The sequence below is a fragment of the Rousettus aegyptiacus genome, unplaced genomic scaffold (assembly GCF_014176215.1).
Source record: "Rousettus aegyptiacus isolate mRouAeg1 unplaced genomic scaffold, mRouAeg1.p scaffold_m13_p_18, whole genome shotgun sequence".
Taxonomy (NCBI): Eukaryota; Metazoa; Chordata; class Mammalia; order Chiroptera; family Pteropodidae; genus Rousettus; species Rousettus aegyptiacus.
The window spans coordinates 4,896,611-4,912,150 of NW_023416293.1; the positions used below are offsets into that span (position 1 = coordinate 4,896,611).

General features: G+C 54.4%; 1 protein-coding gene across 11 annotated transcripts in view; it reads right to left on the reverse strand.

Moving 5' to 3' along the window:
- Window positions 1–15,540, reverse strand: part of CNIH3 (cornichon family AMPA receptor auxiliary protein 3) — a 154,744-nt gene that overhangs the window by 111,480 nt on the left and 27,724 nt on the right. For 10 of the 11 annotated variants that reach the window (XM_036235415.1, XM_036235414.1, XM_036235416.1 and 7 more), the window contains one exon: window positions 7,096–7,289. In XM_036235415.1, the coding sequence (XP_036091308.1) occupies window positions 7,096–7,260 (165 nt within the window). In that variant the 5' untranslated portion in view covers window positions 7,261–7,289. Of the gene's footprint in view, window positions 1–7,095; window positions 7,290–12,510; window positions 12,596–15,540 lie in introns of those variants that run through there. The other variant, XM_036235409.1, reaches the window with a different exon arrangement.

Genomic DNA, 15,540 nt, shown 5'->3' on the forward strand with positions numbered 1-15,540 from the left:
TTCACAGCAGCGCCACACATGCAGAATAAAGGAGGTGCGCTATGCGCTTTGTTTAATGTTAGCTCTTTATCTTAATGCGTATTTGAAGAATGTTAATTTCCCATTTATGGTAGTGGTTTTCTTTTTAAAATCACCGCGAGTTTAAAGTGTTTAAAGTGAGTCTTATATGAGTTGATGTGAATGCATTAAGCAAATAATTTGGCGGCCTGCAGATCTGTACGCCAGAAATCGGAGAGGTGGGATGTAAAGGGCGCAGGTTAGGAAACGCTGGATTGGATGACCTGTATCTAGGGCCGGGCCTGGCACTTTGATTATTCTCATCTCATACGGATTTAAACTAAAATGTCATAAGGCCCTTGTAGCAAATAACGGGAGTCAGACAAGTAAGTTTCGGTTCAGATTTTGCCCCGTGCCTTAGTCTTTTATATATATAAAATACCATTGACTGTGTGGCTTAAACAACAAACACTTGTTTCTCACAGTTTTGGAGGCTGGAGGGTCCAAGATCAAGGTGCCGGCAGCTTCAGGGTCAGGCGAGGGCTTTCTGGTTCTTTTCGCTGTTTCTCCACGTGGCGGAAGGGGCAAGGAAGCTCTCTGGGGCCTCCTCCCTATAGGCACTAATCCCACTGAGGAGGGCTCCACCCTTATGACCTCGTCACCTCCCAAAGGCTCACCTCCTAACACCATCACTTTGGGGGTTACGGCTCAACACACACATTTGGGGGACACAAACATTCAGTCTATAACGCTTGGTCTCTGGCTTCCGATTTAAGGTGAACGAATGCAAATCAAGAGATGATGAATGAGGCGGCTCTCTGTGGTGACAGCTTCTGCCGCTCGGAGGCAGGGCCCCTGATCCCCGAGCCCAAGGCCCTCAGAGGCCCCTCCTGAGGACTCCCACCAGCCCTGGGTGGCTTTTTGTTTCTTTTTTTTTTTTTTGAGAAGAGTGTGGGGAGAAGGGGCGAAGGGAGGGGGGGCATTGGTTCATTTGTTGTTTTCACAAAGGACATTCTCTGCTGTATGGCTGTGGAATCTATTATAGAAAAAAAAAAATGACCAAATTTCTGGGAAGAGAGAGACGAGCAAAGCAGGCTGGTACACACAGGAGGCTGCGGCTCACCCCGGCTCCTGCTCGTCCCCAGAACCGTGCGGGTCTGGCGCCCCCTGCTGTTCCTTCCCTGTTCTGCGCTCTGCTTCCTGCGTTCCCCGTCCTGTGTCCCTTGTATCCTGGATCCCCCGAGTCCTGTGTTCCGTGTTCCCCTCTGTCCTGCCCCTGTGCTCTGTCTCCTGTGTCCTCTGCCCCCTGTACTGCGTCCCCTCTTGTGTCCCGTGTTTCCCACAGTCTGCCAAAGGTGGACATCGTGACCACGGCGGACAGAGGGGATCACTGAGAAATGAGCATTTACCTGTGCGGTGGGGGGGGGGGGGGGGGCCGTCTTTCAAAAACGTCCCTGAAACTTCGCCACTGCAAACCCAGGACTGTTAAGAAAATCGGGCGCGGCGAGGCGGCTCCGCACCCCTCTCCTCACCACTGCATCCGGTTACCATGCAACCCGGAGAGACAACGGCAGAACCTGGCGCCGGCCCTCGGTGTCACCTGGGTGTGGTGAGAAGATAACTACTTTTGTGCCGGCCCCGAAGTGAGGCTGAGAGCAGGGAACACAGGACAATCGTTTCTTCAAGAAACAGTAGGATTCCACACTGAGCCAGGAGGCGCCACAAATAATACAAAGGGTTTTTAATACTGGCGAAGGGTGGGGACCCTGTCGCCAAGGGCTTTCCATCTAGGGGGGGAAAAAGAGACAAAAACATAAATGGTTAAATAATATCAGTTACCGTTTATGGAGCCAGTCACTACGCTGCCGTCTCCAGTGCTAACGACGACAGTGTAAAGCAATCACTGCCAGGTTACAGATGGGGAAACTGAGGCTCGAAGTGGCACAGGGACATAGGCTACAGGTGCGAGAGGCAGGTCTCAAACCCTGGTCTGCCTGACGCAACCCCACGTACACCCGTCTACAGCCTGGTTCTGGTATACGCGGGGAGGACCGCAGCCCCCCAATGCGGCCACACGCAGGCTCACGGTCACGGACAGGGAGGCATGCACCCACGACGGTGTCCCCCCCGGGGTTAGAGGGAGGCAAACGAGTGGGGGGGGGGGGGTATACAAATGTTTCGTTTCTTCTACTGTAAAAACAAACGAGGTTTAAAACCCACATATAAGTCACAGTGTGTTGTTAGATAAAAATGTTTTTACATGCTAATAAAAATGGTTCGTTGCCAAAAAAAGGTCAATATTTGTTCATTCCGGTTGGTGGGTTACGTGGCTGTTCTTTGTAGCTGTTCAGCTCCATATTTTAAAAGAACTTTCCTAAAGAATATTTTGGAATAAGAAAAAAAGAAACTGGAATGAAACGTGAACACGCAATCATGAAAACCGCTCTCTCTGCCCACTTCGCGGCCACACACAGGGCCGCAGACCCACAGGTTCGATCTGCGGGAAAACGTCCGGCTATTTGCACAGAGGCTCTGGGGACCTCTGAGCACTCCACAAACACAAATTAACTGCGCCTCCTGTCACCTTCTCAAAGATAGAGGAGTGTTTTACAGATTGTTAAGTGGAGTCTGGGGAAAATGAAGTGTCTCGTCTAACATCACGCCGTGAGTTATAGACTGGACCGGGGCTAGCGATCTAGGAACCTGACGAGCAGCCCTGTGGCCAACCCCAGCTGTGACAGCATCACTAACAAAGAGGACACCTAGAGCCTCGGCCGCCCCGTTCTGTCCCCGACGTGTCAAAATGTCCCGTGCCTTTAAGGAGCAGCGCATCCTGACAGGTCGGCCTCCCCTTCTGCGCGTCAAGCCTCGTCTGAAAATATCCTGCCACACATAAGTAGAGACCTTTTTCAGGGACAGCCCAAACCACATCCTCTGGCTTCCACTGCACGTATCCAGCGAGGCTTTTTTAAGCACTGGGCCTGCGGTGAAATGCAACAGCTCCCCTTCTCCGTTCCCCTTGCCCCCTCTCAGCAATCAGGACCTGGTAGGACAGGGGCCCGGGGAGGGAGAGTCCCTGCGCGGCCCGTACGGAGACCGCTGGCTCCAGAATCCCCTTCGGAGCAGAGTCACCTTCTCTGGTTGCCAGTCCTGGAACCTCTTCCTCTTACGGCTCCTCTTGCCTTCATGCCTGAGCCTCACGGCACCAAGGTGACGGACTGGCCAGGGTGCTAAGAAGGTTCCAGTCCTCACGATCTGGTCCCTCCATCCGTAGCCTCTAACTGTCCTTGGTGGCTCCCGGCTGCCGACCACGATTGTTCTGAACCACAATCGTGACCATGTCGGGTCCCCACTGAAAGTTCTCTGCCTCCCCACCGGCCACCGGCTGACGACGAAGCCTAACTGCTTCGCACAGGCCAGGCAGCAACCTCCGGACTCTCGTCCCTCTGGTCCCCCTTCCGGGAAGCAGAGCCCCCCCTCCCACACACACACGCACACACTCCCGGGGCAATTCCTCATGGAGCGCCCGCAGAACTCCGAGTCCACATTCAGCCATTGAGTTCACACAAGGCAGGAGGACAAGGGCAGGGCGAGCCGCAGAGCCGGGCGTTCCGGCTGCGGGAGGCGTGGGAAACAGGCCCGGAAAAGCAAGGCCGGAGCCCGGGAGTCGGCGGATGAACCGCCTTCTCCGCGCCTCCTGCCACCAGCGGCAGAGGACCCTTCGGGAGGAGACACCAGCCCGTGCCGAGTGACCTGGGCTTGCCGCCAGAAGGCACTGGCACCGTCCTCTGAAGCCCTCAGGATGCACCAAGCCCTCAGGACACTCCGCAGGCCCCGGCAGGCCAGGCTGAGGCACCGCGACAGCTCCAGCTCTCGGGGGGTCCTCGTCGAGGGCAGCACAGTAGCACCCAGAGCCTGAGTTTGAGCTTCATCTTCTGGCCAAGAGGGAGCCATGGAGGACCTCCCCTGGGGAGTAACATGATCACATGGGGTTTGTAAGAAGACGACTCTGGCAGCCGTTTGGAGTCGGGGAGGGTGCCTGAGAGATGATGACAAGAGTCCGGGGGGAGATGACGAGAGCCAAGATGTGGCCGGGGCGCATGGGTCAGGGAGACGGGGCCGTATGCAGTCCGGTGCTGGGTCCACAGGGGGGGCTGAGGAGAACTGAGGCAGAGGGAAAGGCAGCGGGGTACCCACGGCCCACAGACCAGCAGTGATCGGGCGACTGCTCACATGAGGTCTGCCCAGGGGTGGGCAGTGCGGGCCACGCCGACACATTTTACCCTAGGTTTTGCTACTAAGCTGTAAGCTACTTTACAATAAAAATCTTTATTTATCTTTGAACCCCTGGGGTCTAACAATGTGCCTCGCATCCAGTAAGTGGTTAATAAATAAGGCCAGTGAGGCCTTACTGGCTAGAATACAGGAGCTTACGTAAAGTCAGTGGGAGAAGCTGGAAGCGAGAGCTACGCCGCGTTCTAAGGGATGTTGAATTGAGGGCAGACAGTTATCCACATACTTGACACTGTAATGGGGTGTCGCTGAAGTTGTATGAGAAGAGTCATTTGATCAGAGCTGTGCTTAGGAACTAGCCAAGATGCGTTTAACGGGTTAGAGCAGGGAGGAGCAGTCGGAGAGCTACGGCAACAGTTGGTCATCAAGAGCTCCTGCGGCAAGTGTCACTAATGCCCCGCGGCCCCGCGCTACAGAGTGCAAGCGACGTCACTGAGCATTCAACTGAAGATCACATCTCAGGAATTCCAATTAAGACAGACACCAATACAGTATAAGATCCGAATGGCCCGTTCAAATATTTCTGTCTGTGCTCCTTCAAACGCCTAAAGCGTTTACAACTGTCCCCGGGTCCGAGCCTGCGCCCTGCTCTGAGTTTGAAGAGGCCCACTTCTGGCTTTGGAGACCACTGTCTAAAAACAAACGTATCTGGAGAACTAGAAAGGAAGAAAAAGCTTGTGTTCGGGGAGAAGGCGGTAGGACATGTTTTATCTCAAACCTTCTATCTTCTATTTTATTTTGTAAGACTCTCCATTTCAGGGCTGGAGCCTCTCAATGCTTCATGAAATAGAAAATAGGAACCTAAAATGGAAACGCCCCCATTTGTTACTCTGGTGTGGCAGACGGCCCTGCCCTTATGTTCAGGGAAATGGACTTTGCTTTCAGAGAGAGGAGCCCATAAAACGACGACGAGAGGAGTCGTCCGGGTTATGCAGAAATAATTAACCCCAGGCGCACAGGTACCAGACGCTACAGCAGGCCCCTGAACCACGTCTCGTCCTTTGGTCATGGCGTTGATGACACACTGCAGGATCTTAACTCTTGTTCCTCCTCAGGTAGCCACAGTGTGTCGTCGCGCACAGACATGTCGAAACGTGGACGTCTATATATCCAGTTTAATAGGAAGTCTCGACTCTTAAGGCACTGCTCAGCCTGCAAGGTGTCTGCAGTTCAGTACGAGTCCAACTGGGAAAGCAGATGCCGGGTACCCCCCTGAGAGCAGAGCAGGGACGAGGGACGGAGAGTTTGGGGGTTGGAATGCATTACGCTCGAAGCCTTTTGGTTTCACTATGGGTCCTAGTTGACAAATCAGGCTGCAGTATCTAACATCATGCGGATCCACACACCAGAGAAAGATCACACATCTATGCGTATTTGACAAACACTTCTATAGAATTTATTACATGCCAGCCGTTATTTTAATCACTTTTAAATTATTAACTCATTTAAAAACCCAGAAGACAGGCACTATTATTATCCTCATTCACGAATGAGAAAACTGAAGCACAGAGAACATCTGAGCTGCCCAGGGCCGCCCCATGCGCCTGCATCCAAGTTCTGTGCGCCGATGGCGATGCCAGGCCTCACGCACCCCTCTTCCCTGGGCTGCTACGTCGATGCTCCGCCTGATTTATTCTGTCTGGAATGATAAGCACTGGGTGTGTTTTGAAAATTGGTGCATCCTTTGCTTTAGGAATAAGAGTATTTATGTAGATATTACACTTGTTGAGAAGTAAAATGTGATTATTTTCTCCCTAGTCCAATGCTGGGCACAGTCTGATTGCTTAATACACGTAAAATTCCAGCACAGACAATTGCTAAATATGGTGCCTTGTTGGCTCCCCTCCCTATCTCGCATTGTTATGCAATAGGATTAACTCAGGTTTCACTTCAGGGAGGGCCTTGGAAGTAGGGACGAGGCAATCCCCATCCTCATTTGTCCTTCCCCAACGCAAATGCCCCACGGAGTAACCCTCAGACCAAAACTCATGCACGCTGGCTGGAGTTCGTGCCTGCCAGGGATCTGCTGCGGGGGGAGCCAGGGGGAGGGTGTTACCGAGCAGGGCCTTCACGCCTGGCAGAGCAGAGGCCAAGCCCGAAGGGGAAGGAGCAGAGGGAGCAAAGACGGAATGTGCTGGCTTCGGACCTCCGCCCGAAGTGTTTTGCATTCCACGGTCCCTGGACAGGGAGTGGTGGCCATGTGGAGGTGGCGTGCGGCCCCAGTCCTGCCAACTCACGCCAGCGGCGCCCCACTGCTGGGTTTTTGGTCATTTAAGACCCGGCTGCCTGTGTCGCAAAGGAATTTCCCTCCCAAAAGATTGGCTAGTTCCTAAAGATGCATTCCCAAAAGATCATTAGAGTTCAAAATTCTACGAACCTGTACTCCTCAAAATGAGGATGATGCCCACGGACCTTGGGCGGCAAAATCTGTTTGCCTGGGGACAGGAGAGTGTGTGCCCCTTCAAAGTGCGAAACGAGATGAAGGCTTTTACCCAATCATTTCAATAGAAATAACCAAACTTTTAGCACAATGAGTCACCGGGACAAAGTACCACCTTCGGTTAAAGCTTTGTCCTGTTCATAGTACTATGCGCCTCTAGGTGTTCTGTTTGTTTTGTTTAAACACCTCCAGGTTTTCGTAATCAACTGACAATTTACCAACTTCATTGAACACCAGGAGTTTTCCTGGTGTCGGTAAAACCAGTAAATAAACATGAAGTTCGGAATCTGTTCTGCACGGACGGTGCGACCGAAAGGCAGAAACAACATAAACAAGACGAAACGAGACCTTAGAGTCAAACAGACCTGATTTGATTCCTCATCCCGGAAAGCGGTGTGATCTTGCTTAGGCTGCTCAGTCTCTTCGAAGCCGAATTTTCTCATTGGTAAAACGGGGATGACTAAACCTGCCCTAGGGGTTCGATGACCTTGCGAACGTTCAACGAGGTCACACGTCGAAGCGCCCACCATGCCACACACATAGCAGATGTTTCTCTCCCCTGTAAAAATACGGAAAAACAATAATACGTCATCGCTGCGAAGCAGCGTCATTCTGCACATTTACAGATGAGTCAACCAAAATGGGGGCGGAAGTGTGTTCGAGTACCCGATGCATGCACGCCACGATTCGTGCTATGGAAAGAACTCAGAAGCCATGGCCCACTTACAAAGAGCTCACGCTCAAACAGGGAGGCAAAGTGCTCATGACACCCGGCAGCCTAACGGTGATGGCGAAGCCCCACAGAGGACGTGCACGTGCTGGAGCCTGGCGCTGGCCACTTCCGGAGGCGGCTCTCCTCCGATCCTCTGCACGGCCCTGTTATTCCCCATTTTCCAGATGAGGAAAGCGAGGCTCAGCAAGGTCCGGTTACTTATCCCAGACCACGGAGCTCATCCGCGGGCTGCGAACTCAAGCAGTCGGATCCATAAATACCGGCCTGGCGGGGCGTGGGGGAGGCGGCCGCGACTACGTCTCGGGAGAACTCAGAGGAAGATGAGGGTGATGTCGGACGAGCAACACAAGTTCTGGCAGAACTGAGTTGGGCCCTAAAGGGAGATGATGGGATGTGGACTGGCCGAGGGGAGGAAGAGGAGGCAGAGTGAGGAGCTCTAGGCAGGAGCCTCTGCTGAAGGGGAAGAAACCACGGCGAGAAAGGGGGAGCTTTCTTAGGGGGGAAGGAGACTAGAAGGGGGCTCCGTCACAAACTGCTGCTTGGAACCCGGAATCTCGACTGGCCTGCATTAGAATGACGTCCCACGTGTTTAATGAACGCATCGTAGTTTACGAAATGCTTACACCAAATTCTTCCACTCGACGATGACCCGAGGTGACATTTATTGAGCAATGTGTAATAAAGCAGGCACCGAACTAAGCTCATTCTAGCCCCAACATGACCCTACAGAGAAGGCTCTAGAACTGCCTCTCCCGGATGAGAAAAACGGAGGCCAAGGTCAGCCGACTGTGGCGAGGGCAGGGCGCGAACCCAGATCTAACTCCGGAAGGCATCGCCCCCCACCCGCGAGCCCTCAAAACAACCTCTTCGGCACGCAGGCCAAGTACTGCTAGCATTTTTCAGATGAAGAAACTGAGTCTCGAAGAAGGCAAGGAACCCGAGTAAATTCACTTGGCTAATAACCAAAGCCGGTTTTGAGGCACCTGCTCCTCGACTGCCTGCTCCCCCAGCCAGGACGGGCCGCCCAGGACCCCTCCTCCCTCCCGTGACTGGATGTCCAACGGACTGCTCCTAAAGAAGGGGCACCCGTCTGCCCTCCCAGGAGCAGGGAGTCCTTGGGGGCTCCCCGAGCCCCGCCCTCCTGGAGTGGGCGGCTGTGGCCGTGGCCGTGTGTTTGTGCCACTGGGCTGGGCCTGTTATTCAGCAGTGGCTGGCACTCTCCCCGAGGCCCCTGCCAGAGGGCTGGGCTGGATTGCCTGTCTATCTCCTCTCGAGCAGCTGTGTTTTCAAGAGGGAGAGTCTCCGGCTTGCCTCTCCCCTCGTGGGAGGACCCACTCCAACACGCCTTGCCAAACGCCAGGCTCCCGAGTGCACTGCTCAGGGCCGTGCGAGGCTAAGATTAGGGGCGTGGACCCCGAGGCCACGGCTGGGCCATCACCGGGGCAACCTCCTCACACAGGCCTGTGGCCTTTGGGGGCCGGGAGGCCTAGGCTGTGAACCCCAGCACCGGGAGACCCCGTGGGGTTCTGGACGGGGTCAGCCTTCCCACTGCGGGGACCACGGGCTGTGTCAGGGTGGGAGCTTGAGAGTCTAGGAGGAAGGAGGTGAAGAGGAGGAAGGAGACAGAGACAAAGGGGGTGAAGAAACACAGGACGGCAAGACGAAGGCGCGAAGGGCCAGAGCCACGGCAGGAGAGCGTGCGGCCGGTCCCGGCGTTCACACGGGCCCGAGGTCCGCGTCCCAGACGCCGCTTAACGAGCACCAGCGTTAGTTATACAGCATCACCTTTACGTAAACGTGCGCGTGACGGACTAAGCTGTGGACTGGCTTTTAACAGAAAATAAAGCCCATCTCCTCCCGGGAGGGCGGTGACCTCGTCCTTGCAGGAGGGTCCCCGGGCTCCTGGCCCTGGGCTCCCTGGGAGAGGCCGTGCTCCCTGCCCTCGGCGGCGATCCCGCATCCCTGCCCCTCCCCGCCCGCCCCCGTCACACACGCATTTCCACCCTCCACCTCGCCCTTCCCTCCACCTCTGCCTCTCTGGCTCTGTTCCTGGCCATCCCCATGGTTTTTAAATCCACCCCTTTCGGCGGTTAGAGAAGGGATGAAAGCTTCCCTTTATGTTTGCCAGTGTTTAAATTGCTTCTGAAAACACCCAGTGGTACAGACTGGAAAGGGGGCAGTCTTTTTCAACCGGTTTATAAAGAACTTAGCAGGGCACACAGGCGGGGTGCTCGGTGATCACTGGTCCCATTCGCTGTCTGCCGTCCCTGAAGGCCTGTAGTGGAGCAGCAAGGCCACCTCGCCAGGCCAGGTTCCCAGCCGGAGAGAGGCCGTCCCCGCCCCCTCTCGACGCCCCCTTCCCCCCTACCCCACGCCAGGGATCTCTGGAAGCAAAGCAGCGTCAAAAGCTACGAAGAAACGGGCGAGGGAGCCTCCGGGAAGAAGGCTGTCATCTCCGGCGACGCGGCCCGCCTTTCAGGAGGCCCGGCCTCCCCGGCCCTCGTCCGGCCTCCGTGCCGTCCACGCGCAGCTGCTGCGGGGACAGACCCTCTGCTAACCCTCTGCGGACCCTCCGCTGCCGGCTGCGTCCGCTCAGCCGACTTCCAGCCGCAGTCTCGGCACCTGCTGCCTTGGCAGATGCTCGCTTGGGCCTCTAACTTCATTACGTCTATTAAAAGGGCTCCACTTCCTCAGTTTCTGAGGACCCCCCCAGGGGACAAGGGCCACAGTCTCTGGGTGCCATGCTCGGCAGCACTCTGCCCACAGTGCTTTCTGGAAGGAAGACCCTCTTCTGAACCATCCCGAACAGGCCCGGAGGCGCCCGCGCCCGCCTGCCCTCCCGACACCCCTCAACACCGTCCCCCCAGCTTCTCGGGGAGCCTCGAGCTCGTGTGCCCCTCTATGCTCCCTTCCTCCAATTTGAGTCACCTCTCACGAGAACTTATCTTCCAGGAAATTCTCTCTTTGCAGACAAATTCTGGGATAAAACGTGATAATGCTTAAGAACATAAACTTTGGAGTATAAAAGAATCTAGTTTCAAGTCTACACCATGGTCTGCCGACTACGCAGTCTCCGAGCCCTCACCTGTCCGCTCGGAAGGATGCTACCAGTATCCATCAGGGCGCTGCTGCTGAGACTGAACTGATCAAACCATGCGAGAAGAGTCCTGAACGAAGTGCCTTCCCCCAGGAAGCTCTCCGTGATTTTGTCATTACCCACGACCAAGCCCCTGCTATGAGCAACGTCTGAATCCCCAAGCTTCAGGGTCTTCCTGTTCAGTGGAGGAATCAGATGAACGAACAGAATTGGATATAATACCATTAAATAATAAGAAATATATATAAACATATTTATTTATTGAGAGAGAGAAAGTGAGATCTTTGCCCTTTGTCCCCCTGGTCCATACTACTGTTTGGTCTTGGACTCCGGTTCCTGACACAGAGCTCTTAAAACCCACCTGACTTCCTGCGTGAGAGGCGTGTCAACACAGAGCTCCTAAAACCTTGGGCATTTCCTGGGTGACGGGTGTGCCGTTTGTTCTAATGCTGGTGAATCCTGGGGGGGCTCCTGGGTGGGGCCTGGGCACCAGAAGGGCTAAGCCACAGTCAGAAGCCAGGAACTTCCAGCCCCACCCCCTTTCTCTGGAGGTTGAGTTAAGGATCGATCATGCCCACGTGATGAAGCCGCCATGAAAATCCCTAAAGAATGCGGGTGGAAGAGCTTCTAGGTGAACACATCCATGTGCCAGGAGGGTGGTTCACCCCAGCTCCACGGGGACAGAAGCTCCTGCGCTCAGAAATATTCTGGACCTTTCCCTACGTACCTCTCCACCTGGCTATTCACCTGTACCCCTTCTTAAATCCTTTATAGTAAACCAGTAAACATAAGTATGTGTTTCTGTGAATTCTAAGAGCCACTCTAGCAAATTACTGAACCCAGGGAGGGGGTCGTGGGAACCCCAGTTGCTCAGAAGTACAAGTGACAACCGGGGACTTGCAAGTGGCATCTGACGTAGATGGGACCGAGCCCTTAACTTGTGGGATCCGACGCTAACTCCGGGCAGTGTCGGAACTGAACTAAACTGTCGGGGAACTGGGCGGTCAGTGCGGGGGGCAGAAACCTGGCGTCAGAAGTATCGTGAGTGTGAGAGTCGAGGAAAACATAGCACGTTTCCCCCAGACGAACGCGAAGCAGGACGAACAGACGCGGTTACAGGCGAGACGGACGCACGCCGCACCCTGAGGAGCAGGGGGAAGGGAGGCGGCGTCTCGCCGGGAGCGGCAGAGGTGGCGCCTGAGCAGGGCGTTGGAGACGGGGTGAGACTGTGACCGGCAGAGAAGCAAGTGGTGCGTTCCAGGAAGCATCAGGAGGGAGGACGTGGGGACGTAGAGGTGCGAGGGACGTGGAGCGGCCGAGAGCCGGGGGCGTCCTTGCCTTCCGGCCCCCCTTCCCAACGGCCCAGCGCCCACTTAGGTATCGGCTTAGCTCTGGGGGGACTCTCGATGGAAGGGCGTCCCCTGCGGCAGGCAATGAGTCAGCACATCCCACTGGCCACAGAGGTTAGTGCGGGGGTAGACGCGGAGGGCGTAAACAAGTCTAAGCAGATCGAAGAGGGATTAGGAATGCTGGGGCAAAGACCGTTGCTCTGTCTTCAGACATGAACCAAGAAGCCCAAAGCCCGGGAGTTGCTGGTAACCATCTTTGGACCGTGAGAATCAGACAGGAAGAAACTGAGTCCTTGGCGAGGGTGGGGGGGTGTTGAGCTGCTGGATCAAGCCTAGCCTGAAGCTGAATCTGACAATGAACTTTTTTGACCCAGGAGCAAATAAATAAACCCCTGTGTTGTATAAGCTAATTTGAGCTAAGCTTTTCGGTTTCTTAATGTTCAAGAAATGCCCTAAATCATGTATAGCAGGAATCGTGGGAACATAGAGGGTTAGAAAGACGTTAAAACCAAAACGGATTAGTGGGTAAATCCTGAGAGCCTTTCCTCGCCCCATGCTAAGGCGCTGGACTTCACTGACGCAGTGGAGACACCTAACCTACCGAAAACTGGTGAGGCGGGGTAATGCGATGGAATCTGTTTGAGGCTATGAACTCTGACAGTAGGATGCATGATAAATTGGAAGAGAGATTAGAAGCAAAAAAAAAAAAAAAAAAAAACAGTCATTAGCGATGCGTCTGGGAAAAGGGCCGTGTTTATCACATATCCGCAGGTGTCCGCGTTGCAGGCAAAGACGCTCAGAGGCAACGTCTACTCTTATCAGTGCCGAAGGCCTTGCTTTGGCCCTCGAGAGCCTGGCGAGTCCAAATCCTGACGCGGCAATACCTCGGAAGGCTCTCTCCAGTTGTCTCAGAAGTTTCAAAACGCAGGAAAAGTTTTTGTTTTAAAATCTAAAAGTGAATTTTAATTTACTTAGATATTTTTAAACTAATAATACTTTTCAAGGGTGGAGCAAATAATGTACCCCAAAACGACGAGCTACGACGAAGTGTCTCTACCCCCCAAAGTCTGTGTGAATCGCTCATCTAAATCCTGATCTCCCAGCTCCCCTCCCTGGGGAAAGCGCCCGTCACACACGGGTTTCCAGGCCCCTGGGCAGCTGCCTCTGTGCTAGAGCCTTCTAGAGAACGATGGGCAGGAAGGGGCCTCCGGAGCTCACGTGGCTCCATCCCTCGCACCCACGAGAAAATGCAGATCTCTCCCGGAGCAATGGAAGCATCTTCGTTTTCTCTCACTGCATCCAGAGAAAGCACTCCGTCTCTCTGTCTTCTGCTGCCCTCGCTGCCCCCTCCCGTCCCCCCTGCCCCAGCACTGCCTGGGGCTGATCATGCCAGGGCAGCGAGGCTCCCACACCCCCACACCCCAGCCCCCGGCCCCACAGCTTCCCCACCCCCTGTGCGGTACCAGCGCTTGATAACCTGGCCGGTCCCCTTCTGACTTTCCTCCGGTCTTTCCCACAGGCAGACTGCCACCTGCATTCCAAACCGACTGCTTCATTTACATAATGCCAATAGCTTTCATTGCCAGCTTCCTGTTTTTGTAAACTCCTGTTTTTTCGTTTCATAAAAAAAAACAAGGGCCCTGGCTCATAACCGCCCGCTACCGACCTAGTCCCTCCGCCCCAAAGGAGACAGGGAAGCATCTAGCTGATGATTTCCCTTCTTCTTTTAGAAACAGAAGCTTAAAAAACACCCAGTGGTTTCCAACCCAGAGCTTCATGGAAGCTTTTGACTTCACTGGTTACTGGCTTCCTGTTAGAAGAAAGAAGTTTCAAGCTGAGTCAGAGCGCCAGGCCCAGCAGTGATTCATTGGCGTTGCTAATGACACTCCTGCCACCACCAACCACCGTCAACACTGCTTCTGTGGGGCCCTCCGTGTCGGCCTAACCCTAGGAGAGCAAGAAACTGAAGCTCTTTTCCTAATGTTCTCTTCCAGATGGGGCAGCAGTAGCAGCGGCAAGCACAGGCCGAGGAGAAAGGCTGGCCTTGGGACAAGCTGACCAGAGGCGCCCCAAATCGGGCGACTTCAGGGATGCCCAGGAAGGCCCTGCCGCTTCAAAATAACCCCCCACTCTCCCGCCCTCCCTTTCCCCAGGGCCTGCAGACTCCTCCCTCTGCGCTTTTTTGGTCTTCCTGAAAGATACAAATATAGCTTAAACAGGCCTCTCACACCCTAATATGATTAATGTGATGAGCTCACTTTGGAAAACAGTAATCAGTTGAGAGAAGCCGATGGAAGAGACGCGTAAACGATAACCCGAAGACCGCCAGGCCAGGAAGGAGGGGCCGGGGAGAGCCGCCGAGGGCAACGACTTCTTGACTTCTCGGCTTTTCCCAGACCCAGGTTGGGCCGCGGCGTCTGCAAAGGGCAAGCCTCTCACCCCTTCACCGTGGCTCTAGTTTGGGGATCTCTCCTGATTCCAGGATTCTCCCAAAGGGTCTCAAAAATAGCAACTCCCACAGAAGCTGCTTTCTAAATGCATGGCTAAAATAAGGGGGTTCCGAACCATGCCGTAACCATGACAACGAAGAAAGTTTATAGTCTTTGCACAGCTGCATCTATCACGTGGACTGTCTCGTTTAATCTTTACAGCAACCTGGGAGATGCAACTTCTCCTGATTCTACAGATGGAAGGTGAAGACGCCTCCACGAGTTATGCAACCCTGCCTTTCTGACCGCAATAAATCACGATGTAAATGATCAATTCCTGGATTCGTTAAAAACCGGGATATTAGTCACATAACATCAAAGTCGCCATTTTAAAGTCTAAAAGTGGGCTTCAGTGGATTCGCCGTCTTGTGCGGCCGCTACCACTACCTAATTCCCCGCGCCCACGGCACCAGAAAGGGCCGATGGCGACGTCCGCGCCACCGCCCGCCCCCAGCTGGATGGGCCGGCCAGGGCCCCCACGGCGGGTAGATGGCAGGGGGCAGATGCCACGAGCCACGAGGGAGGAGGCCGTAAGCAGGAGCCTGAGGAAGCGGTTCTGAGGGACCCGGGAGGGAAGGTACTCGCCCGGCGCCGATCAGAGACCAACAGACGCCCGCAGCTGGGAGGACAGGGGCCGAGTCGCTGGAACTGCATGCGATCGCGACAATTTTTACTTCCTGGATCCTGTTCCCCTCCGCGCCGCGAGAGCACACCCTCCTGCCTGCCTGGGATCTCTCTCCCCAACGAGAGCCCAGAAACATCTCCACCTCGACTGGACGGCAAACTAGAAGTCTCCATTTCCCTCCTCTAAGGTGCCCCCCCCCCCACCGCCGCCCCTTCCCGCTCCATCTTTGCTCTCCAAACTCACTTGGCCTTCTTTGATTTCTGTCCTAATCATCATAAGAAAAAAAAATTGGGGGGCGGGGGTACTTACGTATGGTGACGGATGTTAATGAGACTTACCATGGCGATCATTTCACAATAATACAAATATCGACTCATCATGTACACCCGAAACTAATAAAATGTTATGTGTCAATTATACCTCAGTCGACTAATTACTAAACAGAACGAAACAACAAAACGAAATTGAATCAATTTGTTCATCAAATATTTACTGTCCTGCCTGGGCGTCAGGCTTC